At 45.9% G+C, this 16,133-nt stretch overlaps 1 protein-coding gene across 2 annotated transcripts; it reads left to right on the top strand.

Moving 5' to 3' along the window:
• Positions 1 to 292: 292 nt before the first annotated feature.
• fignl2 (fidgetin like 2) lies at positions 293 to 15,398 on the top strand. Of its 2 annotated transcripts, XM_005914824.2 has the most exons (3): positions 295 to 419; positions 1,788 to 1,928; positions 10,982 to 15,398. In XM_005914824.2, exons 2-3 carry the CDS (start codon positions 1,904 to 1,906, stop codon positions 13,021 to 13,023), a joined length of 2,067 nt encoding a protein of 688 aa, XP_005914886.1. In that variant the 5' UTR covers positions 295 to 419; positions 1,788 to 1,903; the 3' UTR covers positions 13,024 to 15,398. The 2 variants fall into 2 exon arrangements, with proteins under 2 accessions (XP_005914887.1, XP_005914886.1); XM_005914825.1 differs by lacking the exon at positions 1,788 to 1,928 and having other exon boundaries at positions 293 to 419.
• The last annotated feature ends 735 nt before the right edge of the window (positions 15,399 to 16,133 follow it).

The raw sequence follows: 16,133 nt of genomic DNA, 5'->3' as shown, positions 1-16,133 counted from the left end.
CATTATAAGCGAGCACCTTCACGCTCGCCCTCCTTCAGAGGATGATTGGTCAGTCCCCCACCCTCCCTGCTGCACTCCCCTTATTCTCTATCTCTCTTCCTACTTAAATACTTTTAGCATAAAGAGTGAGAAGGAGGGGAGGGGGATGGGAGATCCATGGGGGAGGGGAGCTGAGCGCTCGCTCTGTCACTGACGAGGGAGAGAAAGAGGGAGGGAGGGGGGGAGAGAGAGAGAGGGAGGGGGGGGGGGGGGGGGGGGGGGGGGAGAGGTAGGGGGGGGGAGAGAGGGAGGGAGAGAGAGAGACGAATTGTGTCCCATATGTGGGGAAAAAAGCATAGCAGTGCACATGCAGGTCTGGTCTGCTCCAGGGATTATCCTAGCGCTTTCAGATCTGATGGAGGACATGCAGGCATGAATAGGTAAGACTGCTTGTCTTCTCTGCATCTATGTGTTTATCTGCTGTCATAGCCCGCTGCTATCCCTGCTGTTTGACTTGGCCGGGCTGAAGTTGGAGGAAGACGGGAACTGAGCGTGTTGAAACAGCTCTCCTGTTTGGCCAAGGACCATGAGACATTTCCTTGAGAAAACTCAGCTTTCTCTGCCTTCTCCCTTCAGCCTCGCTCTGACCTGTGCTGATGCAGGGCAGTGTTTGCTTTAAGTGGGAACTGTGGTTTGCTGCTGTAGTGTGCATGTTATTCTGGGCTGAGTGGTAAAAGTTGACTGTCAGTAGGAGCATAGTGGGTTTGTAGTCTGATACTGTGTTGTACGTGCAGCCTGTTGGTGTCCACAGATAGCCTTGTGGTCATTGCGTAATTTCTCTTCTATGTGAACAGTACATTTATGAATATAAATCTGTATTTAATAGGTTTGTTTTAAAGCAAACAGACTGCTGCCAAAAGTATTAACAGAGCATTAAATAAAACGGTTGTTTAAGACTTGGTTTACATATCTGAGATTATGTAATTTATGACTTTTAATATTTGACTTATAAATGTAGATTCTGTGGTTTTCACAGAAAGCATTAATGACCCCAAAGGCTCAATGAAAAAACTTTCATGGAAATATTTTATTTGCACGGCTTTTTCAGAGAGGTGCTCCAGATGAGAAAAGCATAATAAAAACTAGAAGGTTAAGCTGATTTGAGTTGGTGAGTGATCAAAATTTCTTTCACAACTTGACTTTTCAACCTAAATAGAGACTTGGTGTAATTTAATGTGCTTTATCTTTGAAAGTAGACAAAAACAACAGCTGGTTATATTTAGATTTCCACATTAAAAATACATTTTAAATCATTTTACAGCTGAAGCTGACGTGTTTGGACAGCTGGAAAGCTGGAACTTTGGCTATATCTTTCCCCTGCATTTTGTTAGTACGGCTCCAAAAGTGCTCTGTGTCCTAAGAATGCAGTCTTTATTGCCCCAGTGCACAGAGCAATGGTATGCATGAGTCTTTTTGTGAGGCAGATTTAGAAAGCCCTCTTTAGAGGCTGGATGCAGCCTCACAATCAGCTTAATGCCTGCCTATAATGAACGCCCTTGTGCGCCTCAGTTTGGTAGACTGAGTGCGTGTGTGTGTTTGTGTTTATATCAGTTTGAATTCTGTTCTTGTTATGCTGATCGGGCTCTTGGGTTGGTCAATAATTCCATCAAATTCCGGTTCAATCTTGTGTTTGGATGCGTGTTGGCTTGTGAGCTCGCCTTGCAAGTGTTGGTTGACGTTTGAGTGTCCACACAGTGCAGCAGCCAGTAACTCCCTCACCTCTTTTTCTCTCTCTCTCGCTCTCTCAGGGCTGTTCTGTTGTCAGTGCAACCTCATGCCAGTGATGGACTACAGCCGGACGGGCACTAACCTTAGCTGGCATTCACAAAACAGCCTTCCTCCTTATTGAGACCAGCTCCACAGAATGCTGAGTCCTATTGTCCCTTATAGTGAGTACACTATACCCTTCTCTCTATCTGCTCTGCACACCAAACGGCCTCATTCCCTCACTTGGACTTTGCCTTAATCAATGAGTCTCCGTTCCAAAAATACACAGGAGCGAACATCGTGTTCATGTAGTTTGCAAACAGAGAGGAAGAATTGACAGTTGATCGTGCAATCAGAAACGTGTTGGGCTTTTTTTCCCTTTCCTGCTTGACGTGCGTTGTGGAAATGCTAAACCCCGGGCACTGGCCCTGTGTGAATGTTTCATCAGCAGACGGAAGACACAGATGGGGAGAGGAAGAGGTTGGAGGGCTGATGGTTTAAGCTACAGAAACCCTTCAGTCCTCAAAGTGTCATTTTACTTACACACACACACGCACATGCACACACGGCCTCCTGCCTTCTCTGCTTTTTCCTCCTCCCCTCTCTCTATTCTCCCTTCAATGCTGATCTAATAACTAACATGTCCAGTGTTCGTCTCCCCCTTTGCACCCTCCCACCAGGTTTCATTTGAGTCAGAGTCCAGTGCTCCGGCTCTCCGAAACGGCATTGTTTGCCGGCCAGCATGGGGCTGCCTCCGTGGCCTCGGCCTCGAGCGCCTTTTTCCCATCTCTTTAAATGGCCTCAAAGGAACATTATTGGCTTGACAGTTACAAGAAAAGGAGGAGAAATCACATGGAAAGGTCAATTTAAAAAGTATTACTTAAAAATGGTTTGTAGGAACTTTTGATTGTGTTTTTAGATGTGGCTTCGGTCGCAGTGTAGGCGAGCGCGTGGGCGTGTGAATTCAAACTGGAAAACAGAGTTTGATTAAAGCATCACGAGCAGATGTTTGACAGTAACCATAGCTGTTTGTTTGCTTTTGGTGGATTTCACCCTCTAAATGCCCAAATAAGTAGCTGACCTCTCGTTTTTGTTTTGAAACCGGTCCGTTCACAAGTGGCTCGTGGATGAATTATTGCCAGCTCCCAGAATTTTTTTATTTTTTTGATTAAACGCTGTTTATAGTTCAGACCCTAATTAGACCGAGTTTGGCCGTGCATTTGAAAGGCCTGTTTCGCAGGTTACTCCTTTAGTTCCCTGCAACCTGCGGGTCCACACTCACTAGTTATACTCGGCGCTGCTGAAATGGACAGCGAGTCTAAGAATGTCACAAAGTGATGGTGGAATAGTAAGCATGCCTTCGGAGATGACACACTGTTGGTCCTTCATAGGACTCTTCCGGTACATTATGTTCTAGGCTTTGTGGGCCTCTGTGTGTGGTTTGCTGTTGTGATCAGGACACACAGTGCTTCTTTTCATCTTCTCAGATCAACAGCTTGATGGGTTTTCATGTGTGGTGCATTTCTGTTCTGCAGTGTTTCTGCAGCGGCGAGCTCATTTTAGAGCGGCCTGCTAGTATTTGTGCATGCAAAGTTCACACAGAGGATTGTATGAGCATGTGCAGCAGTGTTCGGTAGGCTTTGCCGTTTATTCTCAGACCAAGCGTGACACACAAATATGCCCCTGTGCTTGATTGTGATGTCTCGGCGTACTGTCTTTTAGATAAGGACGCTGAGTATGTGCAGTGCATGTGAAGACTCTCACTTCCATGTTGGAATCCCCTTTGTGGGAATGTGGAGCATTCCTGCTTCCCAGTGCTACTTCTGACTCCTGCTGTTGGCATTTCTGTTCTGAGACAAGTCCCCTTGTATGAACACAAACAAGGTGACATGTGCTTAGGACAGGTACACCGACACACAGTTTAAAGAGGGGGGAATCAGAACCACTTCGACTTAATGAATAAGATGTCATAATTATTCGGTGTCTGAGTGTCTGATTCTATATTAGCCTGTTCAGCCCTTGTCCCCGTCTCCGGCCAGTCCAGAATACTTCAAGCTGGGGTGAGCAGCTATGGCCGGACCTGCGGAGAAACCTGAGAGAGATTCCAGGGGCCATGGATACTCCTGGAGGGATTTGGTGCAAAGAATCTGTAATCTGCACTTCAAACACACTCTTAAATCAGTCCCAGGCCGCCAACCCAAGAGTGCCCTAACTCTTGTTGCTGGGGGCCCCTGCTGGTGTAGCAGTACCTTTTCTTTTAAAACAGAATGCATGCGCACACACATTTATACAAACACACACTCCCAGAGCGACTACACACAAGAGCCCAGATCTGCCAGTTTTTATAGCTCTCTCCTCTGACTGACCCCTCTCCTTTCTCTCTCTTGCTCTGTTTTTGTGTTTTGTGTGAGTGTCTTTGTGAATGACTCCGGCAAGTCATGGAGCGTTTTTGTATGGAGGAAAAAAGACTAGATCTCATCCCGGCTCCTGAAGGAGGAGGTTGGAGGGCCGTGCCAGCACGTATCTCTATTGTAGGCAGAGTGGTATGAGTGGTGCAGTAGAAGGAGGTCTGTGAGGCCCTTGAGTAAACACACAGCCTAAAGTGTGTGCGAATAAGTGCTAGGATCATTAGTTTGGGTGTGAATGTGTTCCAATTAGCCACCAGAGTGTGTGCGTGCGTGTTTGTGTGCGTTTGCGTCTACGTCCACAAGAAAAGAAGGTTAGGAACCCAGGCCCTGTGAGTTCACGGGCTCTGCGGTTTGTCTCTCTACGGGTTTATCAGCTCATTAAGGAGACCTCCGCTCCCATTAAGGGTCCAATTAAGAAGCAGGGTGGTGAGGCTCATTCGGGTGGCAGCGCTGAACTGGATTCCTGAGGCAGCAGAATTCAGAGCTCGACAATGTGACACGTCTTCCACACCAGCAGAGCTAATTAGTAAATTACTACACTTGAGAAATAACATACTTTAATTGTCGTGTCTCGAGTGTTTGTAGGTGTTTGTAGTCTAGTGTCCAGAAAACGCTCTGCTAGAAAGAAGAGAGGCTGTGGAATGTCACTCGAGCTTTCTCTAATTTGTGTGTGTGTACCAACAGAAAACAACAAATCCCAAAGCTGTCCATGTGCCGCGAGTATAAGCTCAGAGCACAGAGGGACCAAGGGATTTAGACAGAAAAGAGGGGGGGATGCAAGATGCTCAGTGGGAATGTGGGGGAATAAGGGAGGTGGAGAAGCGGAGAAACACAGATAGGAGATTGGAGGGAAAAGACAGAGCTGAAGAGGAGGAGATGGAGCAAGAGAGAGATTGGGTGGGTGAGACAGATGGAAGGGGTGATTGGTCATCACAGAGCCTTAGGACAGCTGTTCTTTGATATATTAGTGGACACAATGACCTAAAGCCAGCCTGTAGTCACAGAAAATAGGGACCCTGTTTTTTTTTGTTTTTGTTTTGTTTTTTGTTTTGTTTTTGTTTTGTTTTTTGTTTTTTTCCTTCTTGAAGGGAAGGCGGGTGGGGGGTCGACGGACCGCTGCCATTTGTGGACGTGCATTAGCAGGCACGGGGGATGGGGGAGTTGTTTCTAAAATTACGAGCATGAAGTGACGCATCCAGCAATTATTCTGGAGGCTTTCTAGTTTTGAAGAGTGCTGAGAAAAGCAGCGCAAAATGAGCGCGCTCGCTCTCAGGCAGGACTTTGCATTTTGCTGCACTCTCATTAGCAATTCTAAACACGTTTGTCAATTAATCAATGTTTAGCAAAATGCCATCAGGTAGTTTGGCCGCTGCTCCACCTCCATCCACTCTGCTTAAAATAGCAACTTTTAATGTCACAGAACATTAATCTGCCTCTAATTTACCCTTTTGTTTTATTTTGAATCGATATTTATTTTTTTCACTTATCCTAGTTACATGGCATTACAAAGGTATTAAAATTGTATCATTAAGTTTAAAAAGCCGCACACACTTTGGTCATTTTGTCCTTATCCTCTCATGAAGTAATATTAGCTTCACACGCTGACAAAAACTCTTCTGACAGCTGGCCTGGAACAATCCCAGAGGAGGGTGAAACAAAAAAGGAGTAGTCAAACTGTCATTCTGATGCATGGAGTGCAGATAGCTCTATCCACAGAAAGATGAAAGTATAGAGATAGAGACACACATACACACAAAAAACACACAGAGGACATCCCTCAATGCCACTGCAGGAGATGGGCTCTGTCCTCCTGGGAGTGTACTGGTGAGGCGTCTTTGAAAAGAGCTGCGTCTGCTCGCGCTCTGGGCAGCAGGTGTGAAAACTCCCCAACAGAGCTCCCGCACTCTTCTGTTATTACATCTTTTTAGGGACATGAAGAGGGAGCAGATGAGCCAGATGCAGCGAGAGGCCTAGCGCGGGATTGTGTTTCATTTGAGTGATAGCAGGCCTGCGACTGAGAATTAAATTTGTAATAATTTTCCTCAGCAATCTCCAATTATGCATGCCTGATATATGATGATCCCCGCTGGTCGGGTGCGCATTATCCCCGTTTTAACGTGGGTTGACGAGGGTCTGAAGAGCCGACCTCTAACGGCGTTTTGGCAATACCCCACACAATCACAGAGGCTCCTCTGCGACTGTGGGGTAATAATGCACAGGGTGACTCGACACGGTGTAACACGAGTGTCGTACGAAATAATCCAAAATTTATGGCAGGAATTTATTATCTTTATCACCGTCTTCAGGTCTGAACTGTGCAAGGGGCTGATAAAATGTGTATTTCATACCGAAGTGTGAAAACGTCCAGAGACAATTTTCTACTCTGTCCACCAGCTAGGCTGTGAAATGTGGCCGGTGTCTCCGATTGGTGTTTTTACGACACACCGGTAGCATGCAGCAGCATACAGCCTAGAAAGAATGCCCTGCTTGATATTAGTATCATAAATCATAGTGAACTTGAGAGCAGAGGACTTCAAGGGCTTGAAACAGCAAATCAAGATAACATACATACACAAGAGATTTTCAGTTGCTTCGTGGTTTGCGTGCTAAACTGATGATCATTTGGGAGATTTCCTATTCAAAGCAGTGCGTTGGGTTTTGAAAACGAGCAGTTGTGTTTAAAGATTTCAGACGAAAAAGGGAAAAAGTCTGTCTTACATATGTATAAGTGCCAAGCGTGAGTTTTGTCCAATAACTCATCGATCAGGTTGTGCTCGCTGAACACGTCCCAACTGATGCGGTCATTGGAACATCAACTTTGTGATTTATCAGCACAAACACAACGCCCGTCACACTTTGCCCTTTCATTCACCTCCACTTTCATTCCCCTTTTGCAATATCGGTGTGCGGTGCTTTGTGTGACTGCGCCCCTTTTAAGCTTTTTTTTCTTCTCCCTTTTTGAAGTGGCTGTTTTCTGAGAAGTTGTCTCAATTGAATTCCTGACACACTGCCACAACAGCCGGAGAAGCATTCTCAGAACAATTTGACACTGTGCTCTCTGCAACTTTTTGTTCATAGGTATTGAAAGAATTTTGTTTTAGGCATCAAGTCTACTTTTTCATGTTTACTTTCAGGTAGAATAGCTGGCCAGACTTGGAGGGTAACTCTTTATATTTCCAAGACTGCAAATTTTAAGTTTATTTAAGCAATCATTTCTGTCAGCTTAGCTTTTCTTGTTAATAAATAAAATATTAGAAACAATGTAACAAATGCATTAACTTTGGTGTTGTGTAGATGTATTTATTTTCTGGTCTGTGGATGGGGTGGAGCTGAACTCTGAATATATCCCAGATTAAATTGATCCAAAGCTCTCTTGTTTACAAGCGGCCTCTTCGCACTCGGCGCGGTTTAATAGCCCAGAGTCCCAGAAGGCTTGTTGCATCCGTGTCCGTTTTGTTCCTCGAGGCCGGGAAAACAAAAGTGCCGGGAATGGAGAAGAGGGGGGGAGCAGCAACCTCAGGGGAGCTGTGAAATGGCACTGGAGCCCTCCGTCTCGGGGCTTCCAGCCAAGATAAGGTTTCACCTCACTCACTGATACTTATTTTATAGGAAACCACAACGCAGTCGAGAGCGATACCAGCCTTTATGGGCCACGAGCTACTTCAGTTTCAGCCAGTCAACAGGAGACTCTGTGACTTTGCAGGTGGCAGATCTGAGCATTTGAGGGCAGAAATCACAGCACTCCCCACACGCTCCCCCATTTGGCATAAGTAGTCTAATTTTAATTTTAGGGCCTCCTCAAAGGAAAGCTGGTCTCTGCTGAAGTGAGCTGTGCCACTGTCTTCATCACACACACTCCTACAATGGGATGCAGCTCACACAAGTTCCTCAATAAATCCCAGGCTGACACAAAAGCTGTCAGTAGACTGCTGCTGAATAGATTAATAAGATTTCCATAATTAGACAGGGCCCTGACAATAGGATCCTTTAGGCTTTGTCTCAGGGCCAACTGGATTGTCCGATCCGCGCACGTCTGCTGGATGGTCGTCCGCCACAATGGCCGCACAGACAGTAAGGCGGTCAGAACATCTGTCTCTCCTGGGGCCAAGAACACACACAAACAGTGGGAAGTTTTATACGCATACACAGAAGGTTCTTATCAACCTCCCCACACTCAGTCGCACTCGGTCAACAGAAGAGCCATGCCATTATCTGTGTATATTGAACTTGGTCACTGCAAGTGATTTTTATTCACTTTAAATTTAACAGCGTAAGTGATGAAAGAGAAAACATTACACACTTTATATTTAGATCACAGAGGAGCTTTACTTTGTATTGTTAGCATGAAGAAAAGCTTCGATTGTATTGGATTCATATTTGTAAACAATATTCAAATCATAAAAGTCGTCTTTTATATGAGACGGAGTTCAGGGGATGGTGGCGCATAAATAAAAATATCAGCTCATCAGTGTTACTTGCAAATGGATTACAACATTTAGTGATTGCATTAGCAGCGCTAATGCTTCTATGTCACAACCCAGCATCGCATTAAAGCATGTATTGAAGTTAATCTAATGATTGCACTGCTATCCACAGTATGTCCACATTGTCCTGATTTCCTACTTCTAATCTTAGGTTTCTTCCCGTCCCTCCAGTGAATTAATCTGCGCGATGGCTCTGATTTAAGCAGAAGTGTAGATTAGCGCTCGCTCAGTTCATTGTGGAGTGCTACTACTCCTACTACTAAAACCACAGTCCAGCACTGGGAAAGATCTAATTGCATGGGACGCTAAACTGCTCAGCAACCCCGCTGTTTTCATCAGGGGTGAATGATCACTCGCATCGCTCTGTGGAAGAATTATAATAACGCTCAGATTTAACAGTGAATTGGTTTTTCAGTTACGGGCAGCTGGTCATTACTCCGGTCAGCGGGGTAGTGTACCATCCTGTATTAGAACTACTCTAATGATGGAGAGGACAGCAGTTAGCCCGCCTCACTGAGTCCTCTAATGTCTGCGCAAGTCTGCTTAGAAAGGACGAAGTGCCTGCTGTCCACTCTTTCCCCTCCCTGCCTCCATCCCTGCCTTTACCATCCCTCCCTCCCACTGCAGGTTTTATGAGCTCCCCTGGGCTCTCATCCATCTCTGTCACACACAGGCCCCATTATTGGGGCTGCTCACAAACTGGTTGGGCTGCAGATGGGAAGGGCCTGCAGGACATGTATATGGTTTCTGCAGCCTGGACAAAGACCTGCAAGTCAGACCAAAAAAAAAAAAAAGTGGTCATCTGGGTTTGGACAAGCCAATGTCTTCAGCATGTTTTTAAAAATAGAAGTGAACACAGTGCAAGACTGTTCTTGTACATCTTGCGGCCGTGGGTGTGAGGCTCTGTGGGTTGGGTGAAGCTTAGGGAAGCGCTTGAACTGGTTTGGCCATTGAGAACTTAAGGCAGTGCATTTGAATATGAAGGACATGATAATCCAATGGCCATCTGGTCTGCCGGTCTCATCTGACTGAATAAACAGGCGTAATCTGAAAACACACACGCGGAGGTTTGGAAATTGGGTAAGGAGAGAGGCCAAAGTTTGGGAGTGAGCTAGAGACCAAGAGAGCAGCAGCTTCTAATCTTGGACTGTGGATATTGAGCTTTGATTTAAATGGCAATAAGAGTCCTGGCTCCACACACACAGACAGCCATGAATAATGAATCATCAGGCGTCCGCTGAAGGAAAGGCAGAGACGGCAGCAATGATGACTTTCGCCATATTCCCTTTTACCTCCCGGTTTGTGACTGACGTAGTCCTCACCTTGGGGTAAATCATGACAGTTCAGTAATGCCAAGCTATGTGTGGAATGTCAAGCTAGTGCCTCAGCAAGATGCAGCACTCTTCATGAAATGAACAATCCTATAATTATAAGATTGTGATTTTGTTTTTTTTAAACCAGCTTTTAAACATTGTTAATTACATCCGTCGCATGAGGGGAAACATGAAAAACAGATTTTTCTTGCTCATCTCTGTCCTGTTAACTCAGCGATGATCAATTAGACCACGACCACTGCTGAAGTCAGCCAGAGGAACAGGCATTCCACTTTCCCAATGTTCCATAGGAGACTGTGCTGATGAATAGCACACTATGCTGCATTTCCAAACCCACCCACCCCCCTTTCTTTCTTGCTTTCTTTCTCACTCTCTCCACACCACTGTCCACACACACACACACACACACACCCTTGTTCATTTCTCCCCTCCCCGTGTCCAGCCGGCCACTGGGCCTTTGGAGCTCTGGTGTACGGTGGGTGGGTGGATTGGTGGGTGGTACGTGGGGGGGCAGGGCGAAGAGAGCAGGCATTCAGAGCAACATGCACAGGGAGATAACAATAGCTCCTCTGGGAGATCTGCAGATGCTAGCAGTACAGGCAATAGTAGAGGGATCTTATCGCTACGCCAACATAATCTGGGAAAGTGCGAACAACACATCCAACCCACTGATCAGCTTTCCCCCCCGGTTTGCCCACAAATTACAAATTAAAATGAAAAACTGAATTTTAGGCATTCTGACACTTTCTTTGTGTGTTTTAAATATAAATAAATAAATAAATAAAACCATGGTTAAGATCATGGAAAGTCTTGCTGTTACTGCACCCATGTAAACGCATATTGTGGAGAAAAACATGGCCATAGATGAACTTATATGATGACCAATAAAGTGCACACTTCTGGCTTTCCTGTCTAAATTTAAAGTGTAATGATTTTTCTGATGCAAGTCTACTTAGAGGAAAAATATAACTTGTTCTTTTTACTGTTTTTTTTGTTTTGTTTCTATCAGGCCTGTTAAAGATGCACTGGAACCCAGAGCATGCCCAGCCCCTCAGCCAGTGGCCTGAGCAGCACCTGGACGTCTCCTCCACCACCTCCTCTCCGGCCCACAAGTCAGAATTTTACTCTGGCCGTAGCCGCAGCTCCTACAACTACGCCTGGGCCAATGACGACATCTCTGCCCTTACAGCCTCCAACTTGTTGAAGCGCTATGCTGAGAAGTATGCCGGCGTGCTGGACTCGCCATATGACCGGCCTTCTGCTGTGGGCACCTATCCAGAGTCTGGGGCCTTTGGGAGCCTAAATAACCAAAAGACTGAGCTGGAGCCTTGGCCACTGACGCACAGCACTGAAGCCTATCCCCTGGGGCCTCCTGGAGGCCATGACGGCCATTCGGGGCCCAAGACTGCAGCCACGTCCACGGGCCCTCCGGGGATTGGCAGCGTGTCAGTATTGAACAGTAACCTTTCAGACTCAGGTTACAGTGGTAGCAGCTCCTGCAGTGGGTCCACTGAGTACCCCTCTCGCTACAATGGCACCTATCTTTCCTCAGGTTTTTGTCCGCAACCCAACGCAGCACTTCCCCCTGCCTCTCTCCACACTCTCCAATCCACTCCCACTCTTGTGCCCAGCTATAGCCCTGCCACGCCAGTCTACAACTACCCCCCCAGCACATACCCTCCTCAGACCAGCCTTGCTCCTGGCTACAGCCACCCTTCTTCGACTTACCTCCCCTCAGGTCTACCGGCCCCTACTCCTGTTCCCTCAAGGCCCACTGTGGTAGGAGGCAGCTATAGTTACCAGAGCACGAGCCTTGGGACATCTGAATCTGGAGGGACATTGAAAAGAAAAGCTTTTGAGATGGGTGTTGAAGATGATGAGAGTGGGGACCGGTCGCGGTACAGGAAATACAGCTATGACCCTGTGAAGGCTGGGGGAAGCTCACCCTACAGTGTGAATGATAAAATGGATTGCCATGGAAATGGCTTCAGTAGTTCAGGCAGCACAGACCCTCAGACCTTCAAACCCAGTAAGCCCTCCTCTCAGCCCTTGGTGTCTCCTCAGTTTGGGGCGGCAGGGCAGTACAGCCCTCCAACAGGCATGACGGGAGAGAATGGCATGACAGAACAGGGATTCACCCAGCAGCAGCAGCAGCATTCCCAGGCTGTCAAACACCCTCCATTATGTGCTCCAACTGCTGAGGCTATGAAGAGTCCAGACCCGCGACTGTTAGACCTCATCAATGGGGAGTTATTGGACTGCATCCCCGCATTGGGCTGGGGTGAGCTGGCTGGACTCACACATGTCAAAGCTGCCCTGGAGGAGGACCTGATGTGGCCCGTGTTGAGGCCAAGTCCAGTGGTGCAGCCACCAAGAGCCGTCCTGCTGTTCGGCCCCAGAGGAGGGGGTAAGACGACACTGACTCGCTCACTGGCTTCGCAGTTAGGGGCCTCCTTCTACCGTTTGAGTGGAACCATGCTGGCCTCTAAAGGGAAGCCTGAGGCAGAACACATTCTGGGGTCTCTGTTGCAGGTGGCGGGGGCACGGCAACCCTCAGTTGTGCTACTTAGTCAGGTGGAAGCCATGGAAGAGGAGGGCCTGAGGCAGGTACTGCTGAGCACCCTGGAGAAAGCTCAGGTGGGGACCACAGGTCTGGTGATTCTCGTATGCGCCACTGGAAGGCCAGATCTGCTGCAAGATGCTGTCCATCGGAGCTTTTCTAAGCGATACCACGTCGGCCTACCAGATGTGGCTCTGCGCAGAGAGGTGCTGCTGCAGGCGCTGTCGCCCCAGGGCTTCAGCCTGAGCGAGAGGGAGCTGAACGGTGTGCTGCAGCGCACGGAGGGCTTCACTGTGCGGGAGCTGCTGCAGCTCAGCCAGCAGGTGCTCTCGTCAGCATCCTCCTCAAATGGAGCCATGCACGGCCTCACCACGTCCAGCAAACCCCCCGACTTTACAGACTTCGAGAATGCCTTCTGCAAGGTGCGGCCACACACCACCGCAAAGGAACTGGACACTTGTGTAGAGTGGAGCAAGATGTATAGCCACTGAGAAAGCAGCCAGTCACAGTACTCGGACTGCATTATGACCCTGTCTCTGCATCGGCATAGAAAGCCTTTGGAATGTTTTTGTTTTTTGTAATTACAGATTATTCAGCCAAAAGAGCCAGAGAAGCTCACAAACATGGGAGAGATGACAAGGTTGTTTCACTGGCAGAAGCATGCAATGATGTGCTGTTTTTGTTTTGCTGTAAATACCCGCAATATTTTGTTTTTCCCAAAGAAAATAAGGATGGGGCTTGTTTAAGTGTATTAGTAGTTTGGCCAATGGGAAAATCAGATAGCTGTTTTATGACTCAGAGATCCTGATTAGCCTGGGTCCAGGACAAAATCAATTATTTGTTGCAAGGTGAAGCGGTCCAAGCTTATGGATAATCAGGGTTTGGAAAATCCCTCCCCCCCTCCCCTTTGGCTGCTACTCTCAGGATCCTATTTATTACCAGTCCACTTCCATGCTTTCCAAATGTTGATTTACTCATTGAATTGCCACTAATCATTCAGTGCAAAGGGCTTGGGATCTGCAACATTTCAGCAAACCAGTTTTGACCAAAAAAACTTGTTAAACCAAATACAAAAGCAGCAGTAGTCTCAAATTTCTCCAAATGGGCTGGTTCTTCACATCGGTGTATTGATGTTGACAGCTTGTTACCAAATCATGAAACAGCAGCTTCTCCTTACTATTCTGCATCTTTTATTTCCTGTCATGTTAAAGATCACATACTTAATTTTGTATTATTCACATTCCGCCTTAAGTCCAGTTTCCCTCGAAATCTTCAATTAGAGCCACATTAATCCACCTGCACATCCAGCTTCTCCTTCAGCATGTCTGTTTTTTCGATTTCACTTACTGCTTTTTTTTTTTTTTTGTAGTATGTAGTCATGTTTGAAATGCTCAGGAAGAATTTTACCTCAGAAATATGAAATAAAGAATGTATGTAATCGTAGGGTCTTAGTAGAGAGTGGCGGAGCGTGAGATAAAGGTGCGAGGGGAAACCTGACGGTCTTGTAGTACCCACTTCAACGAGGCTTTTACCTCGGGAGAGAAACTTGAATCTGCTACAAAGAGTAACATTGAATGTAATTCAGGTATTTCAAAGGATTTTTGATGCCATAAATCCATGTATTATTATATATGAATATATACATTTTTTTCCCTGTTCTTTTAACCTTTATTTTTATTGTAGTTTATGGTGAAGTGATGATTGTGTTGAAGAAATGCTATGTAGAATACAGAAAATATTCCTTTTTTGTTGGACAAACTGCTTGCAAAAATCTGTGATATCTAGTGTTTACACATCCTGCATATGCATGTCTGCTTTATGATTTCACTGCTGCGTAACATCACTTGAAACTGTAAATACAATAAACACACACAATCACCTACGACAAAGCACAAGATGCCATCCAAAAAGACGAGTTTTGAGAAGTATGTGTAGCTTTTAACAAATCCCAAAGTATGAAAATTCACAGCTGATGTGTACATATTACATATGTAGACAATCCAAAGCAATCTCCCCTTTCCCAGCAGCTCTGTGGTTGTTCTAATAAGTGGGAAAAACCCGTCTTTTGTCTGCAGCAGCAGCAGAGGTTGTGTGCATTAGACTGTTGCCATGGTCCTGAGGAGGTATAAACAGAATGATGTAATATTTCCTACCGTCCTTCTCCTCTCTCCGCCTCTCCCGCCCTCATCACTCTTTTTCTTTTTTTTCTGGTTTTCTCACTCCCCGATGCAATCTCATTAGATTGGATTGCCCCCTGGCCACAAAACCCAGTGGCCATGTGGCGTTGCATCTTCTCCCCACCCCCTTCCCCTCTCCTTATACCGATTCCTCTGGAGTGGAAGGGGTCTGATTGATGTCCAGCAACCCTATAGCACAGTGCAGACCTCCATTTCCAGTTGGTAGCTTCAGTCATGCCATACAGCCCCCACTGACTAAACTGATTGCCCTCTTGGAAATTCAAAAAAACACTTTTTCCAACTAGCAGAACAACCCCTGGCCCATCAGCGTTGTGCTGGAACTGCAAGCGATAATTCATTTGGTAATTACATAAATTTAAAAAACCTTTTGATTGCCTGTCCCCTGTACTTCTCACAGTTTGTCCAACAAAACAAGCTTTTATTGTGTACATTTGGATCTGTTTTCACAGTAACTTTGTTCTTGGTTATTGTACATTTTCTGTAACCATTTCTACCTCATTTTTGCGGCATATTGTACATGAAAGTATTTATTTCATGTCTTTTTTGATGTCTGTTTAAAAAAACAAAAACAAATGATTATGTTCTTGAACTGTAATAGTCTACCTCAGAAAAGACTGTATTTTAAGATAAGAGTATCATACAATATTAAACAGAATTTGTCAATATTACTTTGTACTTATTTCGTTGCAGTTTTTCACTGGTTGACGTAACAGTAATAGCTATGGTTGATCCCAGCATCGAGGTCAGTTGCTTACATAGACGGTGTGTTGTTTTGCATGTTTTACGCACAAAGTTAAATCATAAGGCTTTGGATCTTTTTAGCTTGGACTGAATTAACACAGTTGGTTGCACAGTCAGCATATTAAGTGCTGTTAAAGACAGAAAAGACTCCTGTAAATGTGAGTAATGAAGATAAGGCAACCGAGGATACCATGCACATAGTTTTGCCAGTCTGCAAGCGTGTGTGTGTGTGTGTGTGTGTGTGTGTGTGTGTGTGTGTGTGTGTGTGTGTGTCTGCTGTAGCATCCAGAAGCAGTGCGAACACACCCCTGAGGCTTAAGGCCCAACACCAGAGCACAGAGGTCCTTCATCCCTGTCACTGTCTGTAAACAACAGCTCGTCCCAGCGGCCTAGCCTGCGCTATTTCTGGCCTTTTCCTGACATCTTTCAAACACTCAAAACTAAAAAGTAAATTTGAGCAACTCCATGCAAATAAGTAAAAGTTTAGCTTAAGTCTGAAAACAGAATCCGTCACTCCTCGGTTACAGGTTGTTAAAGGGCGTTTTGAAACATCTGAATGAATCCCGGTGGAAGCGTGGTGCTGCTGGCGTTAATGACAAGAGTAATTAACTGTCTAATAATGATACATAGCTCTGTTATAAGCACAACCTTGTGCAGCAGCT

This window comes from Haplochromis burtoni, unplaced genomic scaffold (genome assembly GCF_018398535.1).
Source record: "Haplochromis burtoni strain Fernald_Lab_line unplaced genomic scaffold, NCSU_Asbu1 Contig_9, whole genome shotgun sequence".
NCBI classification, from domain to species: Eukaryota; Metazoa; Chordata; class Actinopteri; order Cichliformes; family Cichlidae; genus Haplochromis; species Haplochromis burtoni.
The sequence above is the reverse complement of the archived record's forward strand: the minus strand, read 5'-3'. Positions and strand labels throughout refer to the sequence as shown.